The sequence below is a fragment of the Ovis aries genome, chromosome 6, assembly GCF_016772045.2.
Source record: "Ovis aries strain OAR_USU_Benz2616 breed Rambouillet chromosome 6, ARS-UI_Ramb_v3.0, whole genome shotgun sequence".
Classification (NCBI taxonomy): domain Eukaryota; kingdom Metazoa; phylum Chordata; class Mammalia; order Artiodactyla; family Bovidae; genus Ovis; species Ovis aries.
This window is the reverse complement of record NC_056059.1, coordinates 105,555,087-105,572,403: the sequence shown is the minus strand read 5'-3', so window position 1 is coordinate 105,572,403 and position 17,317 is coordinate 105,555,087. Positions and strand designations below refer to the sequence as shown.

The following is a 17,317-nucleotide window of genomic DNA, read 5'->3' as shown; positions in this document are numbered from 1 at the left end:
GCCCTACACCAAATCATGGCTCAGTCCAGGCCCATCGCCCTAGCTCGCCTCCCCCTACAGCCCACACATCTCCTCCCCATCATGTGGAGAGGCTGCACACCTCCAAATGTCCTCTGTTATGGTGTCTGACACACCACACCCCTCTTTCCTTGACAACACCCCCACCTCAAAACTAGTGAGAGGCCTTCCTGGCTCTCCCTCGTCCCTGGGTGACTTTGTCTAAGCATTGAGTTGAGGTGCTGGCATTGTCTGTTTTGTTGATTGTCTCCCCCTTGACTGACTTCTCCAAAGAGAACAGACCACGGCTAGACTCAAGAGTACTGAACACAGGGCTTGTCATTTGGGGGACAAAGGAAGGAAGAGGCAGGGGAGGAAGGGAAGGTGGGAGGGCAGAAGAAAGTTCTTTCTGGTCCCCTAGGCTTTCCACATTGTCACTGGAATTTCCAGAAGATTGTCCTCGTGGGATGGGATGAATTGCACGCCCCTGGAGTTAATTGCATTCATTTGCTGGCATTTCCAGAACAAAATACCACAGATCAGATGGCTTAAAAATGCTGAAATTAATTTTCCCCCAGGTCTAGAAGCCAGAAGTCTGAGATCAAGGTACTGGCAGGTTGGTTCTCTCCTTTCCTGTACATGGCCACCTCCCTTCAATGCTCTCATACTGCGAGTCTGTGTCCTCCTCTCCTCTTTTCATAAGGACCCCACTCCTGTAAGATTAGGGCCCACTCTAGTGACATCCAAGACGGACCATAAAGAAGGAAGAGCACCAAAGAATTGGTGCTGTCAAACTGTGGTGCTGGAGAAGACTCTTGAGAGTCCCTTGGGCAGCAATGAGATCAAACCAGTCAATCCTAAAGGAAGTAAACCCTGAACATTCACTGGAAGGACTGAAGCTGAAGCTGAAGCTCCAGTACTTTGGCCACTTGATGCAAAGAGCTGACTCATTGGAAAAGACCCTGATGCTGGGAAAGATTGAGGGCAAGAGGCAAGGGGGAACAACAAAGGATGAGATGGTTGGATGGCATCACCCATTCACTGGACATGAACTTTGGCAAAGTCCAGGAGATGGTGAGGGACAGGGAAGCCTGGCGGGCTGCAGTCCATGGGGTCGCAAAGAGTTGGACACGACTTGGCAACTGAACAACAACAACAAAGTGACCTCATTGAGCCTTGATTACCTCTGTCAAGACTCTGTCTCCAAACAATTACTTTCTGAGGTCCTGGACTATAGGGCTTCAACATGTGAGTGTGAAGGACACAATTCACCCCATAATAATTCTCAAAACTCAAGGTGACCCCTTTGCACAAATCACCCTGGGAGCTCCTGCCCAGTTCCAGAGATGCTCCCACAAAGACAAACTTCTGCCAAGCTCGCCTGGCACATCCTCTCAGAGAACCTCACTTGTGAGAATGTGTTCCATCTCAAGAAACATTGTAAGGTCACCAAAAGCTGACTGGTAGTCACCTGGATGCGGGTGGAGGCTACTTTTAATAAAAGATGGAGATTAAAAAATGGTATCATGGGCCTTCAGAAGTGAGAAATTTGTCCTAAAGAACGTTCCTCAATGGGGAATGCAGAAACATGTTCAGCAATAACAGTATACCTGGATCATAGCTTTTCAGGGTGACTTCTGTGGAGACAAACCATCTGAGAATGTTTATGTATGTATAAAGAATGTATACATGTGTAAGAGTGTGAAGATGAAGCTCCAATACTTTGGCCACCTGATGCAAAGAGTCAACTCATTTGAAAAGATCCTAATGCTGGGAAAGATGGGGGGCAGGAGGAGAAGGGAGCGACAGAGGATGAGAAGGTTGGATGGCATCACCAACTCAACTGACATGAGTTTGAGCAACTCCAGGAGAGAGTAAAGGACAAGGAAGCCTGGCACACTGCAGTGCAGCGGGTCACACATAGTTGGACCTGACTTAGCGACTGAACAACAACATAAGAATGTGTGTGTATATGTATAGAGAATGACTGTACGTGTAAATAACTGAATCATTTTTCTGTGCAGCAGAAATGAACACAACACTGTAAGTCAACTACACTGCAGTTAAAAAAAAAAGAATCACGGCAGCTTGGTTGTGACTTTGGGCAACTCATTTGTCCCCTCTGTCCTTATTGTGATGATCCAAGAGCTGTGCTTGTGGAGATGTTGAAAGCACTACACGAAGTGAAATGCAAAAGTCCAATAGAAACACTACTTGTTACTTTCGTAGTTATGTCAACCCTGGTAGCTATCACCAGAGATTTTGGCCAAGAATGGAAGGTATGCTGGAGACCCATCTCGGGTCTTCTTCAAACATGAGGTTTTTCTGATTCTAAGCTACAGATTTAAATTACATATCAAGTCCTTCCTTCTTAGCCACACCAAGTTGACCAAGGTTGAGAAGGAAATTCTCATACATTTCTAAAGATTTTAATCCACAAGTAAGCTTAAAAAAAAAAAAAAAGTGTCTCAGTGACTCAGAGCAGAGACTGTAATGGCACAAAGTTTTTTGGGGGATGATGAAAATGTTCTAAAATGGATTATAGGTATGGTTGCACAACCCTATGAATATACCAAGCCACCAAACTGTACAATTTAAATCAGTGTGTTGTGTGGGATGTGAATTATATCTCAATAAAACTGTTAATTAAAATTCCCCAAGCCTTTTCCCATGGGCTCCAGCCTGGCTGAATTTCCTGACTCTTCATCCGTGTAAGTTTTGCCCCTTAAGATTCCCACAAAAGTGGCCACGGGGACACAGTTCCACTCTGCAGAGGAGGTGGCCGAAAGACTCTTAAACACCCTGGGATACGGTTGGTAGACGTCAAAGCAGCATAAGCAAACACCGTGTGGTTTACCTGCAGCAGAGTGTGCACCGCATGGGTGACAGGGAAAACTCCTTCAGTGGCTGACAGACATTCAGAAAATCCAATGAAGTACCCAATTTTAAGGCATCCCAGGATGACGGTAATGAATGCGAACAATGCGATACTACCTAAATGGGGTGGGGAGGTGGTAGAAACACACACATATAAGTGTTAGTATGCACTGATCTCACTTCAAAACAAATTATATTAGGCCCTCATATATAAACTCAAATGATTTTTGACAAGGCTGGCAAGATGGCTCAACTGGGAATTGACATTTGTTTCAAAAACTGATGCTTGGAAACTCGGTATCCACACGCAAAAAAATGAAGCTGGGGACTTCCCTGGTGATCCAGTGGCTAAGACTCTGTGTTCCCAAAGCAGTGGGCCTGGGTTTGATCGCTGATCAGGGAACTAGATCGCATATACCGCATCTAATAAAACCCAGGGCAGCCAAATAAATGTGTGTGTGTGTGTGTGTCTATGCATGTGTGTGTTAGTTGTTTAATCGTTCAGTCCGACTCTGCGACTCCATGGATTGTAGCCCACCAGGCTCCTTGTCCATGGAATTCTCCAGGCAAGAATACTGAAGTGGGTAGCCATTCCCTTCTCTAGGGGATCGTCCCAACCCAGGGATTGAACCTGGGTCTCCCACATTGCAGGCAGATTCTTTACCATCTGAGACACTGGGGAAGACCAAATAAATAATTTCTTTTTTTAATGAAGCTGGATGCTCACCTTACAGCATATATAAAAATTAACTCAAAATGAAAAATGTTAATCTTTCAGTCATAAAAGATGTAGGAACCCAGGTTTTCTACATTGTAGGCAGAGTCTTTACCATCTGAGCCACCAGGGAATGAATCAAAGACTTATTCTAAAACCTAAAACTATAAAATCTTAGAAGAAAACATAGGAAAAAAATCCTTATAATGTTGGGTTTGGCAATGATTTATTGGATATGACACCAAAGGCACAAGCCACAAAAGTAAAAAATAGTTACATTAGTTGCTCAGTTATGTCTGACTCTTTGCAACCCCATGGACTATAAAGTCCATGAAATTCTCCAGGCCAGAATACTGGTGTGGGTAGTCTTTCCCTTCTCCAGGGGATCTTCCCAACCCAGGGATCAAACCCAGGTCTCCCGCATTGCAGGTGGATTCTTTACCAGGTGAGCCACGGGGGAAGCCCTCATTAAAATGAAAAAATAATTAGGCATCAGAGGACACTATCAACCCACAGAATGAAAGAAAATATTCACAAATCACATATCTGATAAGCTGAGAGTATCCAGATTCTATGAGGAACTACAATATAACCATTTTATTTTAAAAAGCAATTAAAAAAATAAGCACAGGACTAGAATAGACATTTCTCCAAAGAACATACGTAAATGGATATTTAACACATGAAAAAACATTCAACAGCACTAGCCATCAGGGAAGGGAAAATGAAAATTACTATGAAATGCCATCTCACATGCATTAGGATGGCCACTACCCAAAAAAGAAGAGAGAGAAAAAGGATGGCGGGGGGAAGGAGAGGGGAAGGGGGAGGGGAAAGGAGGGGAGGAGGGAAGGAAGGAAGACAAGAAAGGAGGGAGCAAGGGAGGAAAGATGGAAAATAATAACAGAGATGCAGAGAAACCAGAATCCTTATACACTGGTGATGGGAACATGAAATGGTGTAGCTCCTGTGGAAAACGGTATGGCAGTTGCTCAGAAAATCAAAAACAATAACTCCACATGGTCTAGCAATTCCCCTTCTGGGAATTTTCTACCAAAGGATCAAAAGCAGGGACACAAAGGGGTACGTGGACACCGGCGTTCATGGCAGCATCATTCCAAAGAGCCTAAAGGAGGAAGCAACCCAAGCGTCTACCATTGGAGGAATGGATAAAAATGTGGCATGTCCATTCAGTGGAATAGGATTCAGCTTTGAAGAAGGAAGGCCGTTGTGACACGTGATACCACCTGGACAAACGGTGAGGGCATCATGGAGCTCAAGGTCCGTAAGTGAAATAAGCCAGTCACAAAAAGACAAATACTACATAATTCCACTTATTCCTTGGAGTAGTCGCATTCACAGGAACAAAAAGTAAAACGGTGCCTGCCAGGGGCTGGGTGGAGGAGGAAATAGGGAGTTATTTAATGATACAGACTTCTAGTTTTACAAGATGAAAGAGTATTGAACATTAACCGTAATTAATTCACAAAAATGAATGTACTTGACACCACTGAACTGTACCTTTAAATGATTAAGCTGGTAAATTGTATGCTATGTTTATTTTATCATAATTTAAAAAAATTTTAATATATATAAAGCAAATTCTACTATTGGCCTCAAGAGCTAAAACGAGAGGAAAACATTATGACTTGTTTACCATTGTACAGGCCTCAGGCATATTCTGGGGTCTGACAAATGATGTACATTCAACAGAATTTGGGCAAAACAAAAGAAGTCCTCTAGAAGATTTTCCCATGCAAAATGATCAATCTAAGAGTGTCATTGTTCTGCTCAAAATATCTCAGTTCTTTGATCCTAAAAGCCCGCTCGCTAAAGAATAAAAGTAAGGGATATAAGGTATACAGGAACTTTCTGTACTATCTTTGCAACTCTCCTTTAAAATAGAAAGTTTACTTTTTAAGAATGACCGGGACATGTCTATAGTCGTGGCATGTAAAGTGCTGTGCTAGTGACATGGAGAAAGGAAACACTCTTTGATGGTATATCCGGCATGGTTGACAGCAAATGAAAACAAACAAAAACAGGCATATGAATAAGATTGGAAAGGAGTATGCAAAATACATTTAAAAAGGAACTTGTAACCAAATGAAGAAATTAGCAAGAAAAGCATAATAACTGTGGAGATTTGATCGAGGCCAAAGTCCCTAGTCTCTCCTCTGGGCCGGCATCAACCACCATTCATACATTCTCTCCCATGAAAGCAGGAAACCAGATCGTGTGTGACATGCATTATGGCAAGAGAGCGAGGAGGGCCTGGGCCATCACAGGGAGCTATAACATTACAGCTCCGGCCTAAGAAGCCTCCAGTGAGGAGTAATGCAATCGCCTGGCTCCTTTCCACTGCTCAAAGCCTTGCAGAAACAACTCTAAGTCACTTTTTTAATTTTTTTTCCAAATTCTGGAAAACCCCCAGTGAAATCAGAAACCCCACAGGAGTGGAGATTCAATCCCAGGACTTTGAAATGGTTTGACAAATGCATGGTTCCTTTCGATTACAAAGAGAAATGGCCAGATGAAGTGAGACAGGCTGATTTGGGTGGCAAGGGCAGAGGCTGAAACTCTGGGGACCCGGCTGTGTCACAGACAGAATGTGTGAGTTCAGATAGGTCATTCCCAAGCTCCTCGTCTTGGTTTTCCCATCTATAAAATGAGACTGGTCCACCGCCGTGGTTCTCAAACTTGAGCCTGGGTTGGAATCACCTGGAGGACTTGTTAAAGCAAAGAGTACTGGGTCCCACCCCCAGAGTTTCTGATTCAATAGAGCTGGGGCGGGGTGCCCAAATTTGCATCTCTAACAAGCTCTCACGTAGAGCGTATGCTGTTGGCCTGGGACCCCACCTGGAGAATCACTGATTTAGGACATCTCTGTCACTGACATTTCAAGAGTTGTGATAAGAACATCACATGCAAAAAAAAAAAAAAAAAAAAGAACATCACTTGCCTTCTCACATTCCTGCAGCCCTTTCTTCCTTCATCCATCCTCCCATCCATTTCTTTTTACAACAAATGTTTTAGGGACTCCTACTATACTTGAGGGGCTTCCCAACTGACACAGTGGTAAAGAATCTGCCTGCCAATGCAGGAGACGCAGGTAGACATGGGTTCAAGCCCTAGGTGGGGAAGATCCCCTGGAAGAGGAAATGGCACCCCACTCCAGTATTCTTGCCTAGGCAATCCCATGGACAGAGAAGCCTGGCGGGGGCATGAGGCATTTTGTCAGGCGCTCAAAGGTAAACAATAAGATTGCTGGAGGAAAAAAAGATACACGCATATAACACTGCATAAATTGGGGTGTGCAGAAGATATAGAGGGGTGAGCTGGCCCCAAACTTCTCATCTGCATCATGCAAAATCAGAAGCTAGTGGAAGAGTAGCAAGAGTCCACTGCAAGCAAAGGACTGCAGTTGAGAAACCCTGTTCCCAGGCAAGAGGGTGCCCCCGGGTCAGGGCAAAAGACAGAAAGATATTTGAAGATATGCAGAATATAATTGTTTGACACCTCTTTGTTGTTCAAATAAGATCCAGGCACTTGGGATATAAAAACATGAATAAAATAAAGTATATGTCCTTGGTGAGTTTAACCTTCTAGTGGGGAAGACAGGAAAATAAGCAAATAAGTGATATACACAGAAGAAATGTCAGGAAGTGTCAAGTGCATGAGGTTGACGATGGTAGTCAGAAAAGGATTCTCTGAGAAGGTGACAGCTGAACAGATGAAAAATGATGGGAGAAAAATATCCACAGAACTCACCTGACAAAGGGCTTTAACTAAACAATCAGGAGCTTTAATCAAACAATCAGGAGCCCTCTTAGCGAGGGAAGATGGAGAGGAAAGGGAGAAACAATGAGCGATAAACTTTGCAACAGACTGAAGAGGTAGATGGATGTATAAGGGAAGGAAAGAGAGAAGGAAGGGAGGGAGGGTGTAAATGCGTGGATGATGGATGGATGGATGGATGGATGGTGGATAATGGATGATGGAAGGAGGGATGGATGGATTATGGATGGATGCATGAGTGAATGGATGAATAGTCCAGTTTAATAGAAATAAGAAGAAAAAAAAAGAAAGAAGAAGATGATAGAAGTTATATCTAAATGGATGAAGATAAACTGTCTGGAAATGTGTAATTTACATGCTCTTTAAAGACTTGTGATACAGACTAAAGCTGGGGATGGACTGAGTGAGGAGCAGAACAACCTTTCAAAGTTCTTATGGTAAAGAGATGGGTACTAGGGGAAAAGAGGGAAACATGCACTCTAAAGGTCTTATCTCTTTGGAATAGAGAGGAATGGGAGGATCTTGGAGTGGGAAGCAATGCGGTGAGAATGGAGTAATATTTATCTGATTATGAGAATGAGGAAAGGTAAGCTAGTGATTAATGGAGTAGAAAAACACAGTAGAATGTTCAAGTTCTCCAAAGAGCAAACACTGGAAAAGGCAAATGAGTCAACAATATGTACAATAAATCATTATAATCACCCTAAAGAAAAACAGAAACAACAAATTTCAGAATATAAACCATTACAATTGGAATGGTCTAAGTCTCCCATTAATTAGTAAGCAAAGATGGGAATTCTGAATTAAAACCAAAACCTAACTATATGATCTTTACATGAAACACACTTTTAGCTGAGTGACAACAGTGGAAAAGAGGGAGGTGGAAAAAGCGGAAGTAGGCAACACAAACTAAAAGAAACGAGGTAGAGGAATGTTCATATCTGACCACACGGGATTCAGGATTCACTGTAAACACTTAGGACAAATAATTCTTCCATCTTTATCATTACATGTGAAAAAAAAAACATCATGTATGAGGAAGACATCATAATCAAATAATCCAAATGAAATCATTTTTGTTTTGTGTATTTAACTCCTACTTTAAAAAAAAAAAATTGAGTGAAAGATTTCAGAACCAGACAGACCTAGCAGACATAGACAGGACATAGAGGAACTGAACTGCACAACTGACAGACTTGGTTTTACGACATCACCTTGCATGTTGATAAAAATCAATTATGTCATAAAAGCACAGAACATAAAGTGTCATGGTAGGTACTAACGCCCTGGCTTCAAATCCATTTGCTACCACTTTATTATTGTTGATGACCTTGAGCAACTTCCTAACTTCCCTGTGCCTCCATTTCCTCATCTGTAAAATGTGGATTATAAGATTGACTGTCTCCTAGGGATGTTCAGTTCAGTTCAGTCACTCAGTCGTGTCCAACTCTTTGTGACCTCATGGACTGCAGCATACCAGGCTTCCCTGGCCATCACCAACTCCCGGAGCTTGCTCAAACTCATGTCCATTGAGTCGGTGATGCCATCCAACCATCTCATCCTCTGTCATCCCCTTCTCCTCCCACCTTCAATCTCTCCCAGCAGCAGGATCTTTTCCAATGAGTTGGCTCTTCCCATCAGGTGGCCAAAGTTTGGGAACTTCACCTTCAGTCCTTCCAATGAATATTCAGGACTGATTTCCTTTAGGACGGACTGGTTGGATCTCCTTGCACTCCAAGGGACTCTCAAGAGTTTTCTTCAACACCACAGTTCAAAAGCATCCATTTTTCGGCACTCAGCTTTCTTTATAGTCCAACTCTCACATGCATATGTGACTACTGGAAATGGCAAAGTAATGTCTCCGCTTTTTAATATGCTGTCTAGGTTGGTCATAGCTTTTATTCCAAGAAGCAAGCGTCTTTTTATTTCATGGCTACAGTCACCATCTGCAGCTGCCTAAAAGCTACTTTGGAGGTCAAAAAAATAAAGCCTCTCATTGCTTCCACTGTTTCCCCATCTATTTGCTATGACGTGATGGGATCGAATGGAATGATCTTAGTTTTCTGAATGTTGAGTTTTAAGCCAACTTTTTCACTCTGCTCTTTCACTTTCATCAACAGGCTCTTTAGTTCTTCCTTGCTTCTGCCATAAGGGTGCTATCATCTGCATATCTGAGGTTATTGATTTTTCTCCCAGCAATCTTGATTCCAGCTTGTGCTTCATCCAGTCCAGCACTTTGCATGTTGTACCCTGCATGTAAGTTAAATAAGCAGGGTGACAATATATAGTCTTGATGTACTCCTTTCCCAATTTGGAACCAGTCTTTTGTTCCATGTCCGGTTCTAACTGTTGCTTCTTGACCTGCATACAAGCTTTTCAGGAGGCAGGTAAGATAGTCTGGTATTCCCATCTCTTGAAGAATTTTCCACAGTTTGTTGTGATCCACACAGTCAAAGGCTTTGGCATAGTCAATAAGGCAGAAGCAGATGCTTTTATGGAACTCTCTTGCTTTATCGACAATCCAGCGGATGTTGGCAGTTTGATCTCTGGTTCCTCTGCCTTTTCTAAATACATCTTGAACATCTGGAAGTTCTCGGTTCATGTACTGTTGAAGCCTAACTTGAAGGATTTTGAGCATTACCTTGCTATCATCTGAAATGAGTGCAATTGTGCAGTAGTTTGAACATTCTTTGGTGTTGCCTTTCTTTAGGATTGGAATGAAAAAAATGACCTTTTCCAGTCCTGTGGCCACTGCTGAGTTTTCCAAATTTGCTGGCATTTTGAGTACAGCACTTTAACAGCATCATCTTTTAGGATTTGAAATAGCTCAGCTGGAATCTATCACCTCCACTAGCTTTGTTCGTAGTGATGCTTCCTAAGGCCCACTTGACTTCGCATTCCAGAATGTTGGGTTCTGGGTGAGTGGTAACACCATCATGGTTATCTGGGTCATGAAGATCTTTTCTGTACAGTTCTTGTGTGTATTCTGCCACCTCTTATTAATATCTTCTGCTTTTATCAGGTCCATACCATTTCTGTCCTTTATTGTGACCATCTTTGCATGAAATGTTCCCTTGGTATCTCTTAATTTTCTTGAAGAGATCGCTAGTCTTTCCCATTCTATTGTTTTCTTCTATTTCTTTGCACTGATCACCGAGGATGGCTTTTTTATCTCTTATCTCACCTAGGGGTGTAGAGGAGATTAATAAAGTCAACTGTCTCCTAGGGGTGTGGAGGAGATTAAATGAGTCATGACATGGAAAGCACCCAGAACAGGGTCCCACAAATAAAAAAATTCTACAAGGATGTTATCATCCTTATTATCATCACTTAACTAGGTAGAGCCAATTAGAAGCTTCTGCAGTCACATTTCTTGAGAATAATCCTAAAATGTTTAGTGTCGGCAGAGGGGAGACCTCTTCTTCTGTGTTAGGTGCCCAGAGCCCTCCTAGGGGGTCTAGAATCTTGAACTGTAGACTCTTAGAGGTTGAAGTTACCACAGAGTTAGTCTACATCCCCCGTCTCATGCAAAGATGCTTCCCATTGCATCACGACCAGCACCTGTCTGGTCTCCACCTGAATGTGCCCAGGGCTGGGAGGCTCACCCGTTGCATCACCAGCTGCTGCTTCAATTAGAATGCTCTTCCCCACACAGAACTTCAGCCAGCGTCCCAGAACCACCATCCTCTTTCCTGGCAGTTCCGCCATCATTCACTCATTCCTTCATCCATCCATTCAGCTACCCACTCATCCATTTGATGATTCAGAAATATCAACTGGCACTCACTGCATGTTAGGCAGTGTGCCGGAGCTCAGGTTATAATGGGAAGTGCATTCAAACAGGGTCTCTGCTTCGAAGAGCTCACTGTCTGGTTAGATCAACAAACTGAAAGACACAGTCTCCTGCTTGTGAAGTGCTAGGAGGAAAATGGACAGGATGTTATAAGAACATACAACCTGGAAGACCCACCTGGTCTGAAAGCAACATGAAAGGCCTCCCTGAAAAAATGACTCTCATTTTCTAGGAAACCCCCTACCATCTCCACATCCTCTCTCTTCTGGACTGTCTGTACACCCCTTTCACTCCTCCTGGGGCCACCCCCTAGCGGCACCCATGTGATGCTCAACAGGGAACACTCCACTTGCAGCCTGACTTTCCTTCCAATCAGTGCCCAATCAGCATCAGCTTTTTAGGCAGCTGCATTGTAAGGCTGAAATCCTGAGAGGAGATTTGTATTTTCCTCTAGAGCAGAAATCCCATTCGAAAAACAAAACAAAAAAGTACATGTGAGAGAATGCAGGCAGTTAGGCAAGACTCTCTCACAGTGAGCCCAGGCTGAGCCTAGGAGATAGTCGCTCCCTTTCCTGGGGATATCGCTCAGAAACCCCTGCATCTTCACCTGCTCCAGAATTTTGCTGGGTGTCACTGTCATGCTCAGTTCTCTATATTCTGTGTATTCTTTTATCCTTTTTTAAATTCAAGGTAGCCTACCGAGACCCTACATATTCTCCCTATATGTAATGTACACGCCTGCTCAGTTGCTTGGTCATGTCTGATTCTTTGCAACTCCATGGACTGTAGCCCTCCAGGCTTCTCTGTCCAGGGCATGGGATTCTCCAGGCAAGAACACTGGAGTGGGTTGCCCTGCTCTCTTCCAGGGGGTCGAACCCGAATCTCCTGCATTGCAGTAGATTCTTTACTGCTGAGCCATCAGGGAAGCCCCACCCCCGACATTAGGGTATCACCCCATTTTACAAATGAGGAAATTGAGGCAGAAAAGTGAGGCTACATGCAGGGGGGTGGGGCAGAGAGCTCTTAGCCCTCGTGCTCTGACGCCCCTCACTGTCTGCACCATCCTTGCCCCCTCTTGCAGCTCTCCATACAGGGGCCACACCCGAGCATCCTGTCCCCAGAGCCCAGCCAGTGCCCCAGAGCTCAGTCCAGGCTGTTGAACCAAACTGAATCAATGTTCCTGCCCAGCCACCACAAAAGGTGCCCCCATGCTGTGGGCTCTGTTATTCTCTGCATAGTCCAAAGATTCCTCTGCTGGGTGGAGAGGACAGAAGTTACATGGAAGTGAGGGATTTTGCCCCCTCTGTCACCCTCTAATATCACAAGGAGCTCAGCCCTCTTCTCTTTCTCACTCTATCTGAATGTCTCCGTTGACAGGGGCTCAACCCTCCCCCTGATGCCCTTTCAGCTTCTTGGTCCAGAAGATGAAGGTGATAACATCCACCTCAAGAACCGCTGTGAGACTGGAAATATTACACTAAGTGAAAGAAGCTAATCACCAACAGGACATATTAGCTGATTCCATTCACTAAAATGTCCAAGCCAGGTAAATCTAGAGATAGAAAGTAGATTCATGGTTATCTGTTCCTAAGGTGGATATGGGTAAGGGCTCTCAGGGGGTAAGAGGTATCAGGGGATAAGAGCTAAAGGGCACATGCTTCTATTTGAGATGATAAAACGTTCTAAAAACTGACTGTGGTGATAGTTGCACATATCTGTGAATAGGGTTATTCACAGCCCATCAGCTTATGCACTTGTGTGTGTGTGTGTGTGTGTGTGTGTGTCAGTCGATCAGTTGTGTCCAACTCTTTGCGACCCCATGGACTATAGCCTGCCAGGCTCCTTTGTCTATGGAATTCTCCAGACAATAATACTGGAGTGGGTTGCCATTCCCTTCTCCAGGGGATCTTCCCAGCCCAAGGATCAAACCCGAATCTCCTGCATTGCAGGTGGATTCTTTAAATGGGTAAATTGTAGATTCTGTGGACTATGTCTCAAGAGGACTATTGTTTAAGAAACAGGATAAGAATTGCTGGGGACGCTGACACGTGCTCACTATACTCGCAGCAGGAACAGAAGCCCAGGAAAACAAGGGGTGTCTGGAGAGGCTGTGTCTGCAGAGGCCTGAGGTGATCAGATTGAGATGAACATGCATCCTGAGGAGGGAGCCAACCTGAAGCCCAGCGCCACGTTTATGAACTTGCTGCATCCGCCCTGAAGTCAGCAGGGTGGACTGGAATCCCACGGGGACCCACCCTGACTGTTCCCTTCTTAGCCGCAACAGATACTGCCACAGAGCTGCATGCTGGGTTTTGCAATCCTGCCAAGCATGCTCCAGGAGTTTCTGGCTGCACTGCCAGACTGTGGGCTCCCTGGGTTCAGAGACAGTTGCATCCTTGGATCCTGTAGCTTTCATCCCTTGCCTCTATCTCCTCCTCTGCTCCCTGCCACCATCCCCGACAGGACCCACCTCTCTTCACACAGGTGCTTGGAACCATCTGTTTTTGCAGCCTTCAATTTCTCACACATGGAGATGGCCTCTTTTTGAAATCCATCACTGCATCCCAACCTTTATCTCTATGGCCACCTGTCCTGGGCATGTCTTACAGATGCACCTTGCTTTACTTGTAGCCCCCTAACAGATAAGGGCCACAGTACTCAGAGCAGACGGAGAGGCAATGTGCTGTGTACACAGATGCACCTCATTCTACGTAAAAAAGCTCTTTGTAAGAATGTCTATATGTGTATAACTGGGCCACTTTGCTGCACAGCAGAGATTGGTGCAACACTGTAAATCAACTATCCTTCAGTTTTTAAAAAAGAAAGAGAAAAAAAGAAGTAATGATAAGAGCTAATCAATTATGGTGCAGGAGAGGGCAGAGAAGCAACCAATGAATCTTTTCCTAAGCCCTCTTTGCATAAAAAAAAGAAGAAAAAAAAACGAAAGAAAGAAAAAAATTGGGGGAGCACTCCGTAAAAATCTGATCTCATTTTAAAAGGAGTAGATTTGGGAGTGATTATTCACACACACAAAGAAAGCATCACCGTAACAAACGACTTTGTTAGGGACAATATCTCTAACCAGCATTCCGAACACACTCATTAAACGTGGCTATTAGTCCTATTGTCGTCATTGCCATGATTTTGTGTTAATAACACTTCTCTGGGCTTGAGACAGGCCAGAAACCAGGAAAAAAGAAACCTCCCTTCACCACTGCAGTCCTTCAAGAGACCAGAAACAACAGAAACAGGACCTTGGTAATTAACAGGATGAAACAGCTACTCATGGGATTTTCCTGTCACGGCGCACCAGGGGTTGGCATGAGATGTCCTGCTGCTGCCAATTCTTCCAGAAGAAATCAGTCTCTTTACTCAGCAAATAGAGGATCTGGATGAATAATTCATCCTGCCTGCTGATTTTTTATGACAGCCAATGATCTTTGTTCCCCCAAAAGTCTTCACTTTCTCAAATGCACTAGGTGAGACAGAATGTCTTCTGCTCAAAGAAATGTTTCACAGCTCATACCAAGACCCAAAAACTTTCTCTGGAAAACCTCAGTGTCCAGAATGCCACAGGCTGGCTCTCTGTCAGAGCTGCAGACTTCCAAGACCAACACAGAAGCCAGGGCAGAGCTAAGTCAAACCTGTCTTTCCAGCTGGGATTCCAAGGAAAACCTCAGTCCCTGCTTCAGCTGAAGGCACTTCCTTTGGCACTGTGGCCTCCTAGCGTACTTTTGGGATGATTAGGCTCTTGCCTCTTTGATAAACCACAGCTCACTTACAGGGGTAGACAGTGCTTTGCAAACCACATTCAGGCAACATCTCCCAGCTCCTTCCCTGAAAGGCAACCAGGATTCTTATTTTACTGATGAGGAAACTGGGACTCAGAAAGGCAAGGGTAACAGAGCTGAGTTATCGCGCCATGCCTTCAGAGTCAACACCACTTCCATCATCCACATGCCTCACCTGAAGCGTTCTGTTATTATGGACAACTTGCTGAGTGTCTAAACAGCCACACCATTTACTGAACACCTACTTCGTGCTCTCTAGATGTTGCCTCTTTTATTCCATCTCTGCCTGGTGTCTAATGGACATCTCAGATGTAACACATCCACAGGTGGGGCCCTGATTCTGCATTCCCACCCTGCTCCTTCCTCTGTCTTCCTAGTCTTGGAACATGGCAGTGCCACCTACCCATTGACTGGGGCCGCAATGCTCAGAGTCTTCCTGGGAGGAGGGAAAGAGAGAGGAGGGAAGAGAGAGGAAGACCAGGGCAGAGGAGGGAGAGAAGGAAAGAGGAGGGGAGGGTGGGAGAAAGAAAAGATGGAAGGAGGGAAAGTAGGGGAGGAAGAGAGAAAGGAAAGAAGGAAGAAGGGTAGATGGAAAAGGGAGGCATGGAGGAGAAGGGAAGGGTTGGATGAGGGGAGAAGAAGGGAAGAAAGAAGAACAGAAGGATGGAGGAGGAAGGAAGTGAGGGAAAGACCAAGGGAAGATTCTGCCACTACAGAGAAGTGAAGGTCAAAAGCCTGTGTGTGATATTTTTGAACCTAAGTCAACAGCCCAAAGTAACATTCCATTCTTTTTGCATGTTTGTTTGCTATGGCTCTGGATTCACTGCCGTTTGTAGGATCACAAAACCATGAACTTCCTTGAAACAACCACTTTCAGAACAGGAATTTGGGCCACCCTGGAGTTGTGTGCAGTTTTTCCAAAGGCAAGATGAACTAGACACAGTCCCTGAGCCTAAGAAACCTCAAATCTCATCTGAATGACCAGGCTCGTATCCAGCTAGTCATAAAACAAGGCGGAAATTCACAAAGGCCAAAAGAGCTCTACACCGAGGCATGGTGACCCATGGGGGTGAGGAGTAATTCCTGCCAAGTGCGTGGAGAAGGTGGCGTTGGGGCCAGATCTGTGAAGGCATGGCACACTGTGACGGGAACTTGAAGCCTTTGAGCCTGGAGCACAGAATGAGGACAAAAGAGAAGATAAAACCAAAGAGTCACCTGGGACCCGATCAGAGAGACCCTGGAACGCCAGGATAGGGAGTGTGGCCTCCGTCACGGGGTCAGTGGAACCATGGCAGGGCTTTAAATAAGGAAAGAAGGATGTGAATAGGTTTGTGTAACCGTAGCTGCAACCGTAGCCGTCGGAATGTAAGGCAAGACCCTGAAGGCGGAGGGAGAGAGAAAAGTCAAGGTGGGGGAGGGGGCGCAGAAAAGATGGACAGGAAGATGGAGGCAGAAAAGACTACAGGAGAGAGGTGGAAGGGAGCGAGATACCGTGGGGCTGCAGCTAGCGGGCGAGCAGGCTGGTTTCGCGGTGCGCTAGCCCGCCCGCCCGCTGGTTTGCTGCGTCGGGGACTCACCGCGAAGCCAGCGCGCGCCGGCGTACGTGTCCTTGAGGCGGATGAGGCGGCGGTGCGCGGAGCTGCGGCGCACATACCACAGCATCCAGAGCAGCTGCAGCAGCATGAGCGCCGTGAGGAAGCACAGCAGGTCCCTCTTACCCACGCCCGAGGCGTGCACGGCCCAGGCCAACAAGAACAGCAGCCCCGCCACGAACACGTTCAGCGCGTACTGGCTGCTCAGGGCCTCGGCCAGCTTCTGCGGGAAGCTCTCGCGGACAGCGCCCCGCCGAGGCGCCGGGGAACCCGGGGATCCCCGGAACCCCGGAGCCAAGAACGGGGCCGGCGGGCGGGCCGCGGGCCAGGACGAGCCCCTCTCCGAGTCGCTCGGAGCCGCCAGGGGAGCGGCAGGCGCCCCTTGACCCTCGCGAATCATTGAGTGACCCTCACCTAGTCTTGCCTCGGGGATGGCTGCGACTTGCGCCCCACCCGCTGCTCCCGTCCTCCCCTGCCCTAGCCCCGAGGGGCCTCAGCCGATCAGCCCCCCTGTCCTGATCACCCGCGGACACCTGGTCTCCAGCCTTCTGCCCCCTGCCCTCGGTCAAGGCGCTCACCCAATCCACTTACCACGTCCCCACCCGCTGACCCCAGCTTCTTCGCGCTCCCCTATGCACACTACCCACTCCCCCTCCTTCCGCAAGGTCCGGGGCAACCCTTCCCAGCACCCTGGACCCACGCGGAGTCCCCGATGCCTCGGTTGGGCACCAGCCTTGCCGCGACGGCCGCGCGT

General features: G+C 45.9%; 1 protein-coding gene across 1 annotated transcript in view; it reads right to left on the bottom strand.

Annotated features, from left to right (window-relative positions):
* OTOP1 (otopetrin 1) overlaps window positions 1-16,963 on the bottom strand; it is a 46,235-nt gene extending 29,272 nt beyond the window's left edge. Inside the window, exons 1-2 of the mRNA XM_015096297.4 lie at window positions 16,549-16,963; window positions 2,855-2,991 (exon numbers count right to left, since the gene is read on the bottom strand). Of these exons, the coding sequence (XP_014951783.2) occupies window positions 2,855-2,991; window positions 16,549-16,963 (552 nt within the window). The remainder of the gene's footprint in view (window positions 1-2,854; window positions 2,992-16,548) is intronic.
* Between the last annotated feature and the right edge of the window lie 354 nt (window positions 16,964-17,317).